Source organism: Aquarana catesbeiana, linkage group LG05 (assembly GCF_042186555.1).
Source record: "Aquarana catesbeiana isolate 2022-GZ linkage group LG05, ASM4218655v1, whole genome shotgun sequence".
NCBI classification, from domain to species: Eukaryota; Metazoa; Chordata; class Amphibia; order Anura; family Ranidae; genus Aquarana; species Aquarana catesbeiana.
Genome location: NC_133328.1, coordinates 619,757,643 through 619,778,357, shown reverse-complemented (window position 1 = coordinate 619,778,357; position 20,715 = coordinate 619,757,643). Strand labels below are relative to the sequence as shown.

The 20,715-nt window shown below is 42.7% G+C and overlaps 1 protein-coding gene across 2 annotated transcripts in view; it reads right to left on the bottom strand.

Moving 5' to 3' along the window:
* ZFAT (zinc finger and AT-hook domain containing) overlaps positions 1 to 20,715 on the bottom strand; it is a 292,845-nt gene that overhangs the window by 57,369 nt on the left and 214,761 nt on the right. For both annotated transcript variants that reach the window (XM_073632280.1, XM_073632279.1), the window contains exon 13: positions 1,432 to 1,570. In XM_073632280.1, the coding sequence (XP_073488381.1) occupies positions 1,432 to 1,570 (139 nt within the window). The remainder of the gene's footprint in view (positions 1 to 1,431; positions 1,571 to 20,715) is intronic.

The window sequence follows — 20,715 nt, the reverse complement described above, 5'->3', positions numbered from 1 at the left end:
CTTGATGGACAGAGCAACACTACTATTTTTCTTTTAATTACAGTCTCTGTCTGGTGTTCTTCTATGATAAATTTTAGGTTCAATTTGTTCATGTTAAGGTAGTCCAGAAACTCGGTTGCTGCCAACTCCTGTTTAATAATGAAGATCAGGTCATCAATGTATCGGAAGTACGAGACAATGTAGTCTCTATGGGGGTTATTTGCGTTGTAGATATACTGTTTTTCCCACTAGCCCATGTATACATTTGCATAAGTGGGAGAGAATCTTACTCCCTTGGAGCCCCTGTTTTTGTATATACCATTTTGTACTGAAGAGAAAGTAATTGTGATATAAGAGATATGAAACTGCATCAAGGATAAACCATTTTAGCTCTGGGGAGTATTCTGTATACAAGTCCATATGATGTTTAAGCACCTGTAGTCCTAGATCATGGGGTATGCACAAGTATAGGGACCTTACATCACATACAATCCATTTGTTGTCCTTACCCCATGGCTGTCTTTCTAGGGTTTGTATGGTATGTTTTGTGTCTCGTAGATGGGACGGTAACCTGATAACTAAAAACTCCTTACAGTGGTGGTCAATGGGAAGAATGTCCCTTGCACTGGTGATCAGAATGCGCCTTACAGTGGTGGTCAGTGGGAAGAATTCCCCTTACATTGGTGGTCAGAATACTCCATACAGTGGCAGTCAGTGGGAAGAATGCTCCTTAAATTTGTGGTCAGTGGGAAGAATGCTCCCTACATTGGTGGTCAGAATGCTCCTTACAGTGGCGGTCAGTAGGCAGAATGCTCCTTAAATTTTTGGTAAGGTGGAAGAAAGCTTCTTACATTGGTGGTCAGTGGGAAGATTGCTCCTTAAATTTTTGGTCAGGTGGAAGAAAGCTTCTTACAGTGGTGATCAATGAGAAGAATGCTCCTTACACAGGTGATCAGTGGGAAGAATGCTCCTTACATTGTTGATCAGTGGGAAGAATGCTCCTTACAGTGGTGGTCAGTGGGAAGAATGCTCCCTACATTGGTGGTCCGAATGCTCCTCACAATGGTGGGGAGTAGAAAGAATGCCCCTTACATTGGTGGTCAGAATGCTCTTTATAGTGGTGGTCAGTGGGAAAATGCCCCTTATATTGGTTGTCAGTGGGAAGAGTGCGCCATATTCTGGTGTTAAGTGGAAAGAATGTCCCACTTACAGATAGCTAAAGAGATCACTGGCATCAGTGGTGACTTATTTCAGGGTTAGACATTTTTGATTGCTCAAGGAACTCCTAGCAACCTCTGGAGGAACTCTACAGTAAAGAAAGGTTGTTCTAAAGCTCCCCCAGTGTATTAAACAAAGTTATTTTATTGCTGACTATCCATTGGAAGAAAATAATGGTGTGCTCTTCCCTCTTCATTCACAGGTGCATTGAATAAACAGAGACCTGGCACTTACCTTGGAGGACGAGGGATTCCGCAGGGAGTTCCCCAGCTCCAGTATTCACACATTCCTCATTGGGATGCTTCTTGTTATAATGCCTCTTCAGAGAGCCGGGGATATTGCAAGAATAGTTGCATAAGGCACAACCAAACGGCTGCAAAAAAAAAAAAAAAAAAAAGAAAAGAAAAATTCAGAGATTTATACTTGTAGGCTGTCTACGGTATGTTAGATGTATGTACACACACCTACAATAAAATTACACCCTTAAAAAATAAAATAATAAAAAAAGAGATGTATGTACACCAGCACTCAAAGTTGCAGCAATTTGAGCAGAGATATCTGTACCGCAATTCTGAAAATGAAAACTTCCAGAAGTTTAGAAATGTCAAACTTCTGTTCTCCTGCCTGTTATGCTCAGGCATTATATATATTACATCTCTCCCCCTCTCTGTAGTATGTTTCAGCAGTTAAAAAAAAAAAGTCTAAAAGGCAACCTCCTAACCTACGCACCCAAGACAGAATCCGACAGACACGGTGTATTTAACCCCCCCCCGTGGTGAATAAAACATAGGTTTCTGCAGCATCTCCCCTGGCAGGCTTATAACTGGCATTTTAGCGCGGCAAGCGACAGACGAGCCCCTCGGAGGTAATTTATTCAGAGTGCTGGCTCTTTATGCTATACAGCTGCCGGGCTGCTATTATCTCAGGATTATGTAGACTCTTGCTATTCTCTGCTGATATCTGTCACCCCGCTTCAGACACGTGTGACAGGTATTCAGTGTGCAGGTGCATTATACACTCCTCTTGGAAACTATTCAGTTCTGCCATTCTACAAATAGGGTTGTTGCCACAGCAACCCAAGAAACCGCTTCATTAGGAGCGTACGAGAGGCATATAATATAACATGTCTTTGCCTGCCGAGCACTCCCGACCCAGCTGGGAATTCGCTGGCAGCTCTTGACAAACAAATGCTGCCCTTTTATGCAGAGCAACTTGGGTCTTGCTGGCAGGATGGCGACTTGGCAAGGACCAGTTGAACCATCGAGCATTAGATTGCAACAAGCTTGATACCAGCACATGCTTCTAGCAGCCCCGTGCTTCTTAAAGAGGCACTTCTCACATTGACCATGCAAGGTAAAGTGACCGTCTCTGCAAAGGCTCAGCTCAGCCCTTCCTTCTCTGAGCTGGCCGTTCAGCTGTTGGCTAATTGCCAGCTCCTATCACTCCACAGTTACTCACCTGTTGATGATATCCTGCTCGTCAGTCCTGCCTACTTAAGCCATCCAGCCCAGTAGATCTCTGCCTTCGCCTTGGTCAACATCACAGAGACATCTCCTGCGTTCCTGTTAAAGACTTGCTTGGCTGACATACCTTCTGGCTCCAGATCCTGCTTGCTGTTCCACTACACTGATCCCTGAGCTTCTGGCTTGGCTGACTATCCATTCTGGTTACCGAACTTAACAAGTGTGATTTAACTGTACTTCTGTCTTGGTCTGATTCATGGTTTCTGACAAAAGGTCATCTCAGCCCACTTTTCCTCAACTTATCTCTGAGCTCCCCTGCTGCTCCTTGCTCCTCTGTAGCCAGCGTCTATATTAACTATGTCGGTGACGGGGGGGAGGTTGGTGTTGTCACTTTTGAGAGGAAATCTCTTTGAAGTGACATATATCTCCTGACTTGTCAACTTGTCACTGCAACAAGCATCCCTACTGGACAACTTCCTCTCTATTCCTGTTTCGGTGACAACTTGAAATTTTTGGATTTTCCCCCACACCCTCAATCCCTGTGTAGATGGTCATTAAAGGGGTTGTAAACCCTCACCGTTTTTCACCTTAAAGTGGAGTTCCACCCAAAAATCGAACTTCCACTTTTTGGATCCCCCCCCCCCCCCTCTGGTGTCACATTTGGCACCTTTCAGGGGTGGGGAGGGAGCAGATACCTGTCTAATACAGGTATTTGTTCCCACTTCCTGGCATAGCTCACCGCGGCGCTTGCTGTGACCTACGCCACTTCTGGCGCCTACCCCGTCCTCCCCCGCTGTATTCTGTGAGACACAGAACACAGCAGGGACCTGAGAGGACATGCAGCGCGACTCGCGCATGAGCAGTAGAGAACCAGGAAGTGAAGGCGCACGGCTTCACTTCCTTATTCCCTTACTGAGGATGGCGGCAGCAGCCGAGAGCCGAAGGACGGATCGGCTTCGGCTGCCGACATCGCGGGCTCCCTGGACAGGTAAGTGTCCATATATTAAAAGTCAGCAGCTGCAGTATTTGTAGCTGCTGGCTTTTAATATTTTTTTTTCAGCGAACCTCCGCTTTAATGCATTCTGTGCATTAAGGGATAAAACATTTTTTAATGCAGCAGCACCCCTGAGCCCCTCTTATACTTACCCGAGCCCCGAAATTTGTGCGACGGGAATGAGCACACCATCTCCGGCCGGTGTCTCGTGTCCAGATTGGATAAATTGATAGCAGCGCAGCCATTGGCTCCCGCTGCTTTCAATTACATCCAATGACGCGGGCGCCGGGCCGAGTCATACATTCGGCGGCTATGGACGCCAAATGATGGACTCAGGAGCGAGCCCACAAGGTAACCCCCTCTGGGAGAGCGCTTCTAGGGGGTTATCTGATGTGGGGAAGAGCCGCGAGAGTTGCCGGGGGACCCCAGAAGAGCAGGTTCGGGGCCACTCTGTGCAAAACAAGCTGCACAGTGGAGGTAAGTATGATATGTTTGTTATTTAAAAAAACAAAAACAAAAAACGAACCCTTACAATCACTTTATGGACAAAGAAAGATGGTGAATCTCCCCAGTGCAGACCAGGGGTGAGCTCAGGCATGTCCAGAGGCCAAATCCACCTGTGTTATCCCTTCGGGAAGCTGCCAAAGCCAACTCTAAACAATGGAGGCATTCTCCTCCCCGCAGTTGCACGTATACGCACCCCTTGCATACGTGCGACTCGAGGCAGGGAATGCTTCCACCACCCATGATTGGGTGGTTGATTGATTGAGCTCATCCTTAGCAGGGACTCAGCAATAAAAAAATAAATAGGGAGGCAGGAAAAGGTTCCTCTTAACTTCATATCTGGGCCAATTCTGACACTTCGCTCCTACGTTTTTTTTTTTGCAAGAAAATTACTTAGAACCCCAAAAACATTATGCATGTTATTTTAGCAGTTGCCCTATAGAATAAAATGATGAGTGTTGCAATTTTTTATGTCACACGGTATTTGCGCAGAGGTTTTTCAAATGCAATTTTTTTGGAAAAAAAAACACTTAAATTAATTAAAAACAAAAACACAATATTTACCCTAATTTTTTTGTGTAATGTGATGTTACGCTGAGTAAATAGATACCCAACATGTCGCGTTTTAAAATTGCATCTGCCCGTGGAATGGCGGCAAACCACAGTGCCTAAAATTCTCCATAGGCGACGCTTTAAATGCCTTTTCACCTTTTATCAATTTAGAGTTGTAGAGGAGTTCTGGTGCTAGAAATATTGCTCTCGCTCTGACGTTCGCAACAGTACCTTATATGTGTGGTGCAATCATCATTTACATATGTGTGTGGGAGTAACATAGTATGCAATCGCATTTGTGCGTAAGTACAGGGGGACGGGGTGCTTTAATTTTGTTATTATTGTTTTTATTTTATACAAATTATTATTATTTTTTGGATTAACTTTATTGCTTATTGTAAATATTTTATTCTATCTTTTCATGTGACAACACTGAAGAAATGACACTTTGCTACAATGTAAAGTAGTGAGTGTACAGCTTGTATAACAGTGTAAATTTGCTGTCCCCTCAAAATAACTCAACACACAGCCATTAATGTCTAAACCGCTTGCAACAAAAGTGAGTACACCCCTAAGTGAAAATGTACAAATTGGGCCCAATTAGACATTTTCCCTCCCCGGTGTCATGTGACTCGTTAGTGTTACAAGGTCTCAGGTGTGAATGGGGAGCAGGTGTGTTAAATTTGGTGTTATCACTCTTACTCATATTGGTCACTGGAAGGGCAACATGGCACCTCATGGCAAAGAACTCTGAGGATCTAAATAAAAAAAGAATTGTTGCTCTACATATAGATGGCCTAGGCTATAAGAAGATTGTCAAGACCCTGAAACTGAGCTGCAGCACGGTGGCCAAGACCATACAGCGGTTTAACAGGCCAGGTTCCACTCAGAACAGGTCTCGCCATGGTCGACCAAAGGAGTTGAGTGCACGTGCTCAGCGTCATATCCAGAGGTTGTCTTTGGGAAATAGAGGTATGAGTGCTGCCAGCATTGCTGCAGAGGTTGAAGGGGTGGGGGGGTCAGCCTGTCAGTGCTCAGACCATACACCGCACACTGCATCAAATTGTTCTGCATGGCTGTCATCTCAGAAAGAAGCTTCTTCTAACAATGATGCAGAAGAAAGACCGCAAACAGTTTGCTGAAGACAAGCAGACTAAGGACATGGATTACTGGAACCATGTCCTGTGGTCTGATGAGACCAAGACAAACTTATTTGGTTCGGATGGTGTCAAGTGTGTGTGGCGGCAACCAGGTGGTGGGACTGTCATGGTCTGGGGCTGTTCATTGAGGGAACCATGAATGCCAACATGTACTGTGACATACTGAAGCAGAGCATGATCCCCTCCCTCCAGAGACTGGGCAGCAGGGCAGTATTCCAACATGATAACAACCCCAACACACCTCCAAGACGACCACTGCCTTGCTAAAGAAGCTGAGCATAAAGGTGATGGACTGGCCAAGTATGTCTCCAGACCTAAACCCTATTGAGCATCTGTGGGGCATCCTCAAATGAAAGGTGGGGGAGCGCAAGGTCTCTAACATCCACCAGCTCTGTGATGTCATCATGGAGGAGTGGAAGAGGACTCCAGTGGCAACCTGTGAAGCTCTGGTGAACTCCATGCCCAAGAGTGTTAAGGCAGTGCTGGAAAATAATGGTGGCCACACAAAATATTGACACTTTGGGCCCAATTTGGACGATTTCACTTATGGGTGTACTCCCTTTTGTTGCCAGCGGTTTAGACATTAATGGCTGTGTGTTGAGTTATTTTGAGGGGACAGCAAATTTACACTGTTATACAAGCTGTACACTCACTACTTTACATTGTAGCAAAGTGTCATTTCTTCAGTGTTGTCACATGAAAAGATAGAATAAAATATTTACAAAAATGTGAGGGGTGTACTCACTTTTGTGAGATACTGTATATGGCAAGCTTGGTGGACCACTTTTTTTCTGCCATCACTCTTCTATGTTTCTATAAAAAGGTAAGTTAGTGTCAAGATCTTCACATGCCTCAAAAGCACTTCAGCATTTCACAAGATATATTAAAGTCCTTATATCAATGCCAAAAGCATAAAGAATAACCTTCAAAGCCAACGTGCAGTATCAACATTAGTGTCTCGTCTACAGAAGTCTGTATGATGAATACCTTATATAGGGGAAATATCAAGCAGGCTGTTCTCCAATCAGGATCTTTTGTTTATTGTTCAAGGAAATTCAAGAGTTTACAGAGTATTTATGTTCGAAATGCAACAAGAATGTCCTTATATGCCACCAAACATCAGAAATAATCTTCACCCGTATTGTGTGGTGTCAACATTAGTACATTATCTGGTGAATGCCTCGTACGTTGATGATAGATATTAAACTACTGCTTGTCTTTCCTCAGGACTGTAATATCAAACCAGGAAAACACAAATGCGCAGCACAGAGTAAGTGCACATAATCACGTAGTAAAAGATAAAAAAAAAAAAATGATCCCGCAAGGAAGATTTTTAGAGATTGTCCTCTTTAGTCAAATAACTTACAGTTATCAAGATAACATGAGGTACGCTCAAGTACATCAAGTGTTACATAGTTATTCTGGCTGAAAAAAGACACACGTCCATCCAATTCAACTTGTACTAATACAAAATATGAGGAATTTTAAAAAGCAACTCCTAGGGGAGTATATACAAAAAAAAAAAAAATAAATAAAAACATAGCGGCTAGTCCATCCAAATTGCATGTATATAAATACATTCTGTGCGAATCGAGCAAAACCAAATGATCTCAGGCTATATTCTCTGCAGATGGAATGTGTACATGAAGAAAATACTGCATTATGGCCACTAGATGGTACACCCATAGGCAATAAGTATGCTCCTCACCTCCATCTAGTGGCCATGATATGGTGTTTTTCCCAAATTCACACATTCCATCTGCAGGCAATTCAGCCTAGAGAACATTCGATCTGCTTGGTAGTTTTCTAAAGCTGAGAAGCGATGGCCGTTGAGCAATGTGATGAAATGCGTCGTGGGGGACACGGACAAGTTTGCCCCCTTGTACAGAACAAATTTACAAGCATTCTTCATAAATTAAGGACTATGCACCTTTTGAAATAAATAAATATACTCAGTTTCAATCCCAGCAGGTTATGAGCACGTAAAGCTGTAATTGTCAGGGTTGGGCTCAGCCCTTCTCAGAGCTGGCCGCTCAGCTGTCGGCTATTTGCCAGCTCCTATCTCTCCACAGGTACTCAGCTCTTGATGATATCCTGCTGGTCAGTCCTGCCTACTTAAGCTGTTCAGCCCAGTGGATCTCTGCCTTCGCCTTGGTTAACATAACAGGAAATCTCCTGCGATACTGTTCAAGACTTGCTTTGCTGACATCCCTTCTGGCTCCAGATCCTGCTTGCTGTTCCACTACATTGATCCCTGACTTCTGGCTTGGCTGACTATCCGTTCCGGTTACTGAACTCTGGCTATGTTTTGACTATGTTTGTTCTTTTTACTTTTATTATTAAACAAGTGTGATTTAACTGTACTTCTGTCTCGGCCTGATTTCATGGTTTCTGACAGTAATGCAGCAACTGCTCACAGTGCCCAAGAAGAAGCGGTTGCTAAACATACACTCAACAGCCACTTTATTAGGTACACTTTGCTAGTACCGGGTTGGACCCCTTTGCCTTCAGAACTGTCTTAATTCTTCATTGCATAGATTCAGCAAGGTGTTGAAAACATTCCTCAGATTTTGGTCCATAATAACATGATAGCATCACACAGTTGCTGCAGATTTGTCGGCTGCACATCCATGATGTGAATCTCCCATTTCACCACATCCAAAAGATGCTCTATTTGATGAGATCTGGTGACTGTGGAGGCCATTGGAGTACAGGGACCTCATTGTCCAGTGGTGAGATAATTGGAGCTTTGTGACATGGTGCATTATCCTGCTGGAAGGAGCCATCAGAAGATGGGGGCACTGTAGTCATAAAGGGATGGACATGGTCAGCATCAATACTCAGGTAGGCCGTGGCATTTGAACGATGCTCAATTGGTACTAAGGAGTCCAAAGTGTGCCAAGAAAATATTCCTCACACCATAACACCACCACCTGGCAGGACGGATCCATGCTTTCAAGTTGTTTATACCAAAGTCTGACCCTACCATCTGAATGTCGCAGCCGAAATCCAGACTCATCAGACCAGGCAATGTTTTTCCAATCTTTTATTGTCCAATGCTAATTGTAACCTCAGTTTGTGTTTTTCGCTGACAGGAGTGGCACCCGGTGTGGTCTTCTGCTGCTTTAGCCCATCTGCATCAAGATTCAATGTGTTGTGCATTCAGAGATGGTATTCTGCATACTTTGGTTGTAACAAGTGGTTATTTGAGTTACTGTTGCCTTTCTATCATCTCAAACCAGTCTGCCCATTCTCCTCTGACATCAACAAGGTTTTTTTCCCCACACAACTGCCGCTCACTGGATATTTTCTCTTTTTCAGAGCTGTAAACCCTAGAGATGGTTGTGCGTGAAATACAGCAGTTTTTGAAATACTCAGACCAGCCCGTCTGGTACCAACAACCATGCCACGTTCAAAGTCACTTAATTCCCCTTTCTTCCCCATTCTGATGCTCGGTTTGAACTCCAGCAAGTCCTTTTTACCACACCTAGATGCCTAAATGCATTGAGTTGCAGCCATGTGACTGGCTGATTAGCAATATGTGTTACCAAGCAATTGAACAGGTGTACCTAAAAAAAAAAGGGAGGGGGTTTTAAAGCGGTTGTAAACCGCTGAATAAAAACAACAAACAAAAAAGAACATTTCCCTTGTAAGACAATTGCAGTCTGGCATTCATGTCTATGGACGCAAATGCTGGACTCGGGAACACGCCTCCTAGGGGGTTATCTGATGTGGGGAGGAGCTACCAGCTCCGCCGGGGGATGATGTTCGGGGCCACTCTGTGCAAAACGAGCTGCACAGTGGAGGTAAGTATGACATGTTTGTTATTTTAAATGAATAAAAAAAAAAAAAAAAAAAACAAGCCTTTACAATCACTTTAAGTACTTGGGTGTAAATGTTTTATTTTTTTTACATCTAGTAGTGGAAAAGAAGTACTGCACACAACAGCTCTGGATTGAAGGAGAATATTGCAGCACAAGCTGCTTTTAGCATTTTATCTTTTAATGGGCTGTTATTTTTTTTTTTTACCTTGTTAATTTTTGCCTGAAGTTCTGCTTTAAAGTTTATCACTTCCTTACACATTCTCATACCCAGGTAAATATCACAGCAAAAAGTTAATAAAAAAAATAAATAAATAAAAAAAATCAAGCAATGAAGACACAGTTCTTAAAGCTTCCAATCGAATGATTCAAGGTCGGTCTCTCCCCCGGGGGACTCGTTCTAGCCAGGATTATCCGTAATGCACATAGAATACGTTACCTTAATCTTATAGAACACCAACTTTCTAATAGGAAAATAAACTAATAAATGAGATTCTTTATCACAAAGTAACTGTATATAGGAAGGTCATGAGCCGATCTGACCTCCCCTACGTCTTCCCCCGACAATAGTATGGATAAAAGGGAGACATGTCACCCGTCGTACATCATTTGTGACACTATCACAGGATCGTTCGATGGACCCATGCTATGCGTGCTGCACTTTCATCAATAGCAGTTTATTGCCGATATACAGAATATCACCAAATTATTTTACATTTACGCTTAAAATGAGTTTGCAGCTGCATTATTAATATTCCACGGCGTGAATGTGTGTCTTGTTCCTGATCGAAGCGTATCCTGATGTCTGTGTGTACTTATCATCCGCTCTGAATGTGAAATAGTTCTGGGGAGTACGGAGGGAGGAACGGTCGATGAGGAGATGATGGACAGGTCAGTGCTGGCTGCTCATGGTCTTTGCTTAGGAGGGACGTGTGGTGGTCTTGTACGTTGTTTCATTGTTTATTTTGAATAGGACTAGGGATGAGCAGAATTATTTTGATGAAATTGAGGATTGATTTTGCTCTCTGCAAAACTTGAAAATCTATCGATTGATGATCTACTTTTTTTTTTCCACCCCTTTCATTCAGGGCAGGGGTGTCAAACTCCATTTCATCGCGGCCCACATCAGCATTATAGTTGCCCTCAAAAGGGCCGGTTGTACCTGTAAGAAATGTATCCACTCTTTACCAAATTAATTAACTGCTTCTGCGTTCCATTATTACTGGCTTTAGTAATAACTGAAGACTTAAAGTGATTTCACCTTGTAGAAATGAAAGACAAAACATTTTTGTATAGATGTTAGACCTGCACCATTCTGGCCAAAATGAGAATCACAATTTTTTTGCTTAGAATAAAAAGATCACGATTCTCGCGACGTAAAATCTTTCACATTATACAAAAAAAATAAAAGAAATGGGCTAACTTTACTGGTTAGTTTTTTTTTTTAATTCATTAAAGTCATTTTTTAAAAAAAAATTGCATTTGAAAGACCGCAAAAATACAGTGTGACATAAAGTATTGCAACAACCACCATTTTGTTCTCTAGGGTGTCTATTAAAAAAAAAAAAAAAACAATTATATATATATATATATATATATATATATATATATATATATATATATATATATATATATATTTGGGGGTTCTAAGTAATTTTCTAGCAAAAAAAAATAATTATTTTAACTTGAAACCAACAAATGTTAGAAAAAGGTTTAGTGTTCAAGTGGTTAAACTTTTTTCACTTACACAGGAAGTCTATTCTATTGACAAATTGTTACAATGTTTATACTTAAGTTCAACTGATAACCAATGTTTTGATTCTTGGCAGACTGCCCAGTTTTCTCTTCCTTTCTTTTGAAAGCTGTGGCTTCAGAAGAGCAGAGAGAATTCTTTGCATAGAAAGAACTGTGAAAAACTTTAGTCAAGATCGCGATAAAGATTCTTGACGATTATTTGCGCAGCTCTAAGGCGCCTTTCACACAGACGGCTATTCTGCCGCAGTTAAAAGCATGTTTTTTTCTGTGAAATTCAAGACTCCAGGCACTGCGATCAGCTGCATTTGTACAGTGCGATTAGCTGCGGTTTGCCATCTCCATAGCAACCCGACAGGGTACCGACTCGTATTGAACGGGGATCCGACTTGGATCCCCGCCAATACCAGGCACTGTGTTTGGTATGAATCTTGAGGGGGAACTCCGCGCCCTCAAAATCTCCGCAGCCCGGACGGTCAGGAAAGGGGGTGGGGACGAGCGAGACCCCCCCACCTCCTGAACCGTACCAGGCCGCATGCCCTCAACATGAGGGGTTGGTGCTTTGGGGCAAGGGGAGCGCCCTGCGGCCCCTCCACCCCAAAGCACCTCGTCCCCATGTTGATGAGAACAAAAGCCTCTTCCCGAAACCCTGGCCGTTGGTTGTCGGGGTCTGCAGGTGGGGGGCTTATCGGAATCCAGGAGCCTCCTTTAATAAGAGGGCCCACAGATCCCGGCCCATCGCCCTATGTGAATGAGTATGCGGTACATCGTACCCCTAGCCATTCAGGGGGGAAAAAAAAGTGTAAAAAAACCCAAAAAAAACACAGTAGACAGGTTTTTTAAAGTGATTTATTAGGCAGCTCCGGGGGTCTTCTTCCGACTTCGGGGGTCTCTCAGGCCTCTTCTCCCTCTCTCTGATGTCGTCTCCGCGCTCTCTGGTTCTTTTCCGGTGCCTTCTTCCTTCTGCCGGGCTCCTCCGCTATCTTCTGCTCTTTTGCCGCTCTTTTGCTAGCGGAGGAGCCTGGTCTTCTGAGACGTCTTCTTCCCTCTTCTCTTCCGGAGATGTTGACACGACGCTCCCTCTCACTGTAATGCCGTGAGCGAGGTCCGCAACCAATTATATGGGCACCCCTTATGTCGTCACAGTCCCATCATGCCCCCCATTTCTTTGGAGGATATGTATTATAGCAAAAAATAAAAAATGTTTTTCTTTTCAAAATTGTCACTCTTTTTTGTTTATAGCGCAAAAAAACCCCCAAAAAAACAAAAAAACGCAGAGGTGATCAAATACCACCAAAAGAAATCTCTATTTGTGGGGAAAAAAAAGGACATACATTTTGCTTGTGTACAGTGGCGTACGACCGCGCAATTGTCAGTTAAAGCGACGTAGTGCCGAGTCGCAAAAAATGGCCTGGTTAGGAAGGGGGTAAATTCTTCCGGGGCTGAAGTGGTTAATATACAAGGTGCAACAATTTAATTTCTGGAATACCTGCGGCAAAGCACTACGGTGAGGAGTCAGACATGCGCACTCGAGCGTGTTCTGACTTGCACTTGCCTGGGCCGCAGACCAGCTGACTTTGTCTTTATAGAGTAGAAGAAGAAGAAATTATAGAGTAGAAGAGAAAAAGAAGAAGAACAAACGGCAACTGCCCCCAACCCATAACTGGCCTTAACAGCAAGGAGCACATGGAAGGGCGACACGTGTCAAACAAAAACAACAAAAAATTCCCAGCTCACTTACCAACCAGCCTGCAACAAACCGAATCGTCCTGTCTAACAGTTCACGTTAAAAACAGGGGTTTAGTTTGCACACATTTGCAAATACATGCGTAAGCTGCAGAGGCTGCGACAAGGCACCCCATTATTATCTGCAGTCCCTCTATAAATTTTGAAAGCCTTCATAGTAGAAGCACATATATAGTAATGGACGGATTGAGGGCAGGTGAGCCTGGAGGGAGCCAACTCTTCCTTAACCACTTCAGCCCCGGAAGATTTTACCCCCTTCCTGACCAGAGCCCTTTTTTGCGATTTGGCACTGCGTGGATTTAACAATTGCGTGGTCGTGCGACTTGCACCCAAACAAAATTGACATCCTTTTTTTCCCACAAATAGAGCTTTCTTTTGGTGGTATTTGATCACCTCTGCGGTTTTTATTTTCTGCACTATAAACAAAATAAAAGCGACAATTTTGAGAAAAAAGCAATATTTTTTACTTTTTGCCTATAATATATCCCCCCCAAAAATATATAAAAAAAGATAATTCTTCCACAGTTTAGGCTGATACGTATTCTTCTACATACTTTTGGTAAAAAAAAACCCCGCAATAAGCGTATATTGATTGGTTTGCGCAAAAGTTATTACGTCTACAAAATAGGGGATATAAAGTAAATAAACAAAAACACCAAGCGCAATAATGTTCTAGCGTGACATATACAATCAAATAAGTGTAAATCAAATGTATGTGAATGCACGTGCAATTAATTAAATAAAAATTGTTAGAGAGACAATGATATCAAGCTGCTATCAATTATATAGTGGTCAGAATCCCCTAAAAAATAAAACATATAACATAGATTGATGCGCTCTGATACAAAGTTCAATCAATGTGAGAAAATAATTTTTTGTGCTAAAAAACCAATGTGAAAAAATTGCTACCAAATCGCTAAAAAAATCGCATATACATAAAATCGCAAATATTTAAAAACTGTGTTCCTCCAGGTATACAAATCCACTGGAAGTGGTGCGATATCTCCAAAGTAAACTAAGCAACAATTGTGTAAAGATATACTAAAAATGCGTTTGCAAATAGTAATCAATCCAAATTAGTGCCAATAAATAAACAAATTAGATACATTCCCTGTGATAAGTGTTGAATCCTCCGTAATAAAAAATAAACAAATGATATGCTTATAAAGGTGCAATACATATACAATTGATGAGTATAAATAGATAAATAGTGCCAATAGAATCTGATTAAATACAGATGATTAAATTCATGAGATAGGATAAGTAACAGGCGACAGCTCAATCCCCAGCAATCTGGGACATCTGGACTCCTGCAGCACTTATCTGTTCACCCTCTGAGCTATTTCTTCCACAGCCACAATGAATGGTAATTTTCTCAGTATCAAGTGGTTTTATGTAAAATAAACAAAGAGAGAAAACATTGCGCAATATTGTTACAATAAAAGTTCACAGGCAAAAAAGCACAGTGATAAACTCACGTGTGCCTGACTTGTTTTAGGCATGCAGATAAGCAGATAGGCAGATCTCAGCTGGCTTGTAAGGACAAGGCTTGCTGCGCAAGCTGCTGCTGCTTGATACAATGAATTCAGCAGACTGTGTCCTAAGCTCCTCCAAGCTTAGGACACAAGCTTAGTCCTATCTGCATGCCTAAAACAAGTCAGGCACACGTGAGTTTATCACTGTGCTGTTTTGCCTGTGAACTTTTATTGTAACAATATTGCGCAATGTTTTCTCTCTTTGTTTATTTTACATAAAACCACTTGATACGGAGAAAATTGCTGGGGACTGAGCTGTCGCCTGTTACTTATCCTATCTCATGAATTTAATCATCTATATTTAATCAGATTCTATTGGCACTATTTATACTCATCAATTGTATATGTATTGCACCTTTATAAGCATATAATTTGTTTATTTTTTATCACGGAGGATTCAACACTTATCACAGGGAATGTATCTAATTTGTTTATTTATTGGCACTAATTTGGATTGATTACTATTTGCAAACGCATTTTTAGTATATCTATACACAATTGTTGCTTAGTTTACTTTGGAGATATCGCACCACTTCCAGTGGATTTGTATAACTAGAGGAACACAGTTTTTAAATATTTGTGATTTTTTCATATATTTGCGATTTTATGTATATGTGATTTTTTTAGCGATTTGGTAGCAATTTTTTTCACATTGGTTTTTTAGCACAAAAAATTATTTTCTCACATTGATTGAACTTTGTATCAGAGCGCATCAATCTATGTTATATGTTAAAATGGGGGATATATTTATGGCATTTTTATTAGTAATGGCGGCGATCTGTGATTTTTATCATGACTGCGACATTGCGGCGGACAGATCGGAACACTTTTGACACTATTTTGGGACCATTGTCATTTATACAGTGATCAGTGCTATAAAAATGCACTGATTACTGTGTAAATGACAGGCAGGGAAGGGGTTAAACACTAGGGGGCGATCAAGGGGTTAAGTGTGTTCCTTGAGCGTGTTCTAACTGTAGGGGGAATGGGCTCACTAGAACATAACAGAGATCATTGCTCCCGATGACAGAGAGCAGTGATCTCTGTCATGTCACTAGGCAGAACAGGGAAATGCCTTGTTTACATCTCCCCGTTCTGCCACTCCGTGACAAGATCGCGGGACACCGGCAGACATTGAGTCCACAGCACCCGCAGGCACGCTCCCTCGGCGGGCGCACGCTAGCCGCAGATGACTCAGTGACGTACAGGTACGTTGTTTTGCACACTTGTGCCACTTTGCCGATGTATATCGGCGTGAGGAGGTCGACAAGTGGTTAAAGGCACAGGGGCGCACTGGACAACCAGCAAATAGCACAATGGCAGCAAAGGTGTCCAATACACCCCCCCACACCCATTTACCAACAGTACATACAAATGGCAACCACCCCAACCTATAACTGGCCTTAACAGCAAGGGGCCCAAGGACCAAGAAGAAAAAACAAAACGTGTGTGCGCTGTGCTGTTAGTGGAAAATGAGTGACAGGAATCTGAAGCAGTGGATTAGCGTAAAATTTTGTGTGAAAATTGGCGAAAGTGCGAGTGAAAATTTAGCTCTGTTACTACAGGCTTATGGTGAACATTCCATGAAGAAATCAAGTGTTTTTGAATGGCATAGGCGGCTTAACCACATGCCTACTGGGCACTTTTACCCCCTTCCTGACCAGGCCAATTTTCATCTTTCAGTGCTGTCACACTTTGAATGACAATTGCGCGGTCATGCAACGCTGTACCCAAATGAGATTTTTATCATTTTTTTCAGACAACTAGAGCTTTCTTTGGGTGGTATCTAATCACCACTGGGTTTTTATTTTTGCTAAACAAATGAAAAAAGACCGAAAATTTTGGAGAAAAAAACCCCCCAAAAAAACACAACGTTTTCATAATTTGTTATAAAATAAATTTTTCTCCTTCACCGAGGTGCCCTGATAGGGCTGCACTAATGAGCACTGATAGGCTGCAATGATGGGCACTGATGAGGCGGTACTGCTGGGCACTAAGGCTGCACTGATAGGTGCATGGATAGGTGCCACGAATAGGGGGCACTGATGAGGGAGCACTGATGGGCACTATTTGGTAGCACTGGTAGGCACTTATTGGCAACACTGGTGGGCACAGATTGGCAGCCCTGGTGGGCACTGTTGGGAGTGCCCTGATTATCAATGTACATTTCCCTTTTTGAGAAGCTGGTTATCGGCTCTCTTCTCCTTTCCTCATGCTGTCAGCGTGAGATAAGAGTCCCTGATGTGGAGCATGTCATGATGTCAGAGATAAGGAGTCCCGATAACCTGCTTCTATTTACATTTGTGATCAGCTGTGATTGGACACAGCTAAATCACATGGTAAAGAGCCACTGATTGGCTCTTTACCTCAATCTGTGATCAACAATGTCCTCTGAACACTGATATAAGAGCGAGCAAGCCGTGCCCCGCAGCCGGCGTGATCACGGGAGGCTGTCATATGACGACCTCCCAGAACTAGCCTTCCGTGCTGTAACCATCATTCGACTATAGCGTGGTCCGCAAGTGGTTTAGGAGGGGAAGGAAGACGTCCACGATGGGGCAAGAATTGGGCGAACAAAAATATAAAGGACGAATGCAAATGTGGGCAGAGCGAGAACCCTTTAACGCTCATGCTGGTGTGTTTTTTTGATCACCAAGGGGATAGTACACTACGCGTTCATAGAACATGGTACAACGGTCAACCAACATTGTTACCAGTGTTAATTTTGGCAGCAAATTTCGATTTAGTCTTAGGACTAAAATGGCATTTTAGTTTTAGTCCCATTTTAGTCTTCTGCAATTATTTTTAGTCGTATTTAGTCGACTAAATCTCCAGTACATTTTAGTCGTCAAATAAATTCATTGGGTGTAATCTGCTCCTCTTCCTCTCTCTGTTGGGGTACCCCAAGGCTCTGTCCTTGGGCCCCTTCTATTCTCGCTCTATACCTCTTCCCTGGGCCAGTTGATAACCTCCCATGGCTTCCAATACCACCTCTACGCCGATGACACCCAGATCTATCTCTCCACTCCTCAACTCACCCCCTCGATCTCCTCACGGATCTCAAACTTGCTGAATGACATATCCATATGGATGTCACATCACTTTCTCAAATGCAATCTTTCTAAAACTGAGCTTGTAATATTTCCTCTTTCCCGGTATCCCCCCCATGACTTTTCCATTAAGATCAACAACACAACCATTGGTCCCTCCACACATGCCAGGGTCCTGGGTGTAATCCTTGAATCTGACCTCTCCTTCAGCCCCCACATCCAATCACTGCCTAAATCCTGCCGCCTCAACCTCCACAACATCTCTAGAATTCGACCCTTCCTGGCTAATGACACCACAAAGCAACTTATTCACTCCTTGATTATTTCCCGCCTTGACTACTGCAACTCTCTCCTTAATGTCCTACCCTTACGCAGGCTATCCCCCCTTCAGTCTATTATGAAAGCTGCTGCTAGACTAATACACCTCACTAACCGATCTGTGACTGCCGCCCCTCTCTGCCAATCCCTTCACTGGCTTCCCCTCCCCCACTGTGTAAAACTCAAAATGCTAACCACAACATACAAGGCCATTCACCACATTGCCCCCATCTACATCACCAACCTCATCTGCAGATATCGCCCAAATCTTCCCCTCCGCTCCTCCCAGGACCTCCTGCTCTCTAGCTCCCTTGTTACCTCCTCCCATGCTCGCCTTCAGGACGTCTCCAGAGCCTCTCCCATCCTCTGGAACTCCCTGCCCCAATATGTCCGATCAGCCCCTACCCTGTCCACCTTTAGGATATCCCTGAAAACTCACTTATTCAGGAAGCCTACCCCACACCCACATAACAACTGTCCCCAAGCCACCCCCATCAAATCATTCTCTGCAGCTATTACCTTTTGTACCACCACCCCCTCCCTTTAGAATGTAAGCTCTACGAGCTGGGCCCTCCTGTACCTTTTGTATTGAACTGTACTGTAATTGTAAAGTGCTGCGTAAACAGTTGGCGCTATATAAATCATGTATTATAATAATAATAATTAAATTGTAATGCATTCGTTTCTCTACAATTTCCAAACTCATTAAATACTGCTGGAGTGAAAAATCTAATATGTTATTATTTATGGTATTGAGGTATGAACATGCACAAATTTCAATTTAGTCTTAGTCTTTTGACTAAAATGGCATTTTAGTTTTAGTCGTATTTAAGTCATCTCAATTATTTTAGTTTTATTCATATTTTAGTCGACTAAAATAGTATTCATTTAGTCGGCTAAAATGTTTTAGTCAACTAAATTAACACCGATTGTTAGTTGGAAACTCTGAAAAGGCGACAGGAATCTGGAGGAAAAGACCAAAACTCTGGTGTGGCAAGAGGATTCTCCACCATGCATCCCGCACAAACATTTTTTCTTTTTTTTTTTTACAGTCCATTCCTGGGAATTAAATAGTCACACTTCATGTACCATCATGGGTTGAGTATATATATATGTGTGTATATATATATATATATATATATATATATATATATATATATATATATATATATATCTATCGCACTTGAAAGACCAAGGTTATATACATTAATGCTTGATAAGTGTGAGGCACTTTAGAGATGGATACAATTGGACGATTCTAAGAAAACAAGGATAATGCACAAAGCCTCATACGTTTTAACAATGCAAGGTGTGAATGAAGCTGTAATGGAAAAGCACCACTTCAAACATGCATTAGCCATATTATTATTACCAGACAAGCATGTATACAATAAATGAAATACAACCTTTCCCCTTCCTTTCTTTTAGCAGCATGGTCAGTCCACTTCACATTCCCTTTGGTTTAGTTTCCTCCTCTCCGCATGCTGTTTTCTTAGAGCTCTGGGCTGTTTGTCAGGAGTAACATCACATAAGAACATCTCAGGACCCCTTTGGATTACTATACTTCTAAAAGCCTGTCCACAGACAGTAGAGGCCACCTGGGAACAACTTCTATCAGCTGCTTCTCTCCTTCGTGTTTTTGGCTTTTTCAACACATGCCCACCGACACTGGCCAGAAGGCAAGTGCTGTATATACAATCGATCAGTCACACCTTTATGACCACTGACAGTTAAAGTGAATAATAGTAATGCACCGAAATTAAAATTCCAGCGCCGAAACCAAAAATTCAGGATGCACTTGGCTGAAAACCAAAAAAAGACAGTTTTTAAAACAATTCTAAAACAATGTAATTAATGTGGATGGCGTTTTTGCAATAAAGTCACTAGGGGGCGTTTTTACATTGAAGTTAATGGGATGCACTAGGGGGCGACTTTGCGTTGAAGTCACTAGGGCAGGGATATGCAATTAGCGGACCTCCAGCTGTTGCAGAACTACAAATCCCTTGGGGCATAGCAAGACACTGACAGCCACAAGCATGACACCCAGAGCCAGAGGCATGATGGGACTTGTAGTTTTGCAACAGCTGGAGGTCCGCTAATTGCATATCCCGTCACTAGGGGGCGACTTTGCATTGAAGTCACTAGGGGGCGACTTTGCATTGAAGTCACTAGGGGGCGACTTTGCATTGAAGTCACTAGGGGGCGACTTTGCATTGAAGTCACTAGGGGGCGACTTTGCATTGAAGTCACTAGGGGGCGACTTTGCATTGAAGTCACTAGGGGGCGACTTTGCATTGAAGTCACTAGGGGGCGACTTTGCATTGAAGTCTATGGGACGCGACTTTGCATTGAAGTCTATGGCACGACTTTGCATTGAAGTCTATGGGACGCGACTTTGCATTGAAGTCTATGGGACGCGACTTTGCATTGAAGTCTATGGGACGCGACTTTGCATTGAAGTCTATGGGACGCGACTTTGCATTGAAGTCTATGGGACGCGACTTTGCATTGAAGTCTATGGGACGCGACTTTGCATTGAAGTCTATGGGACGCGACTTTGCATTGAAGTCTATGGGACGCGACTTTGCATTGAAGTCTATGGGACGCGACTTTGCATTGAAGT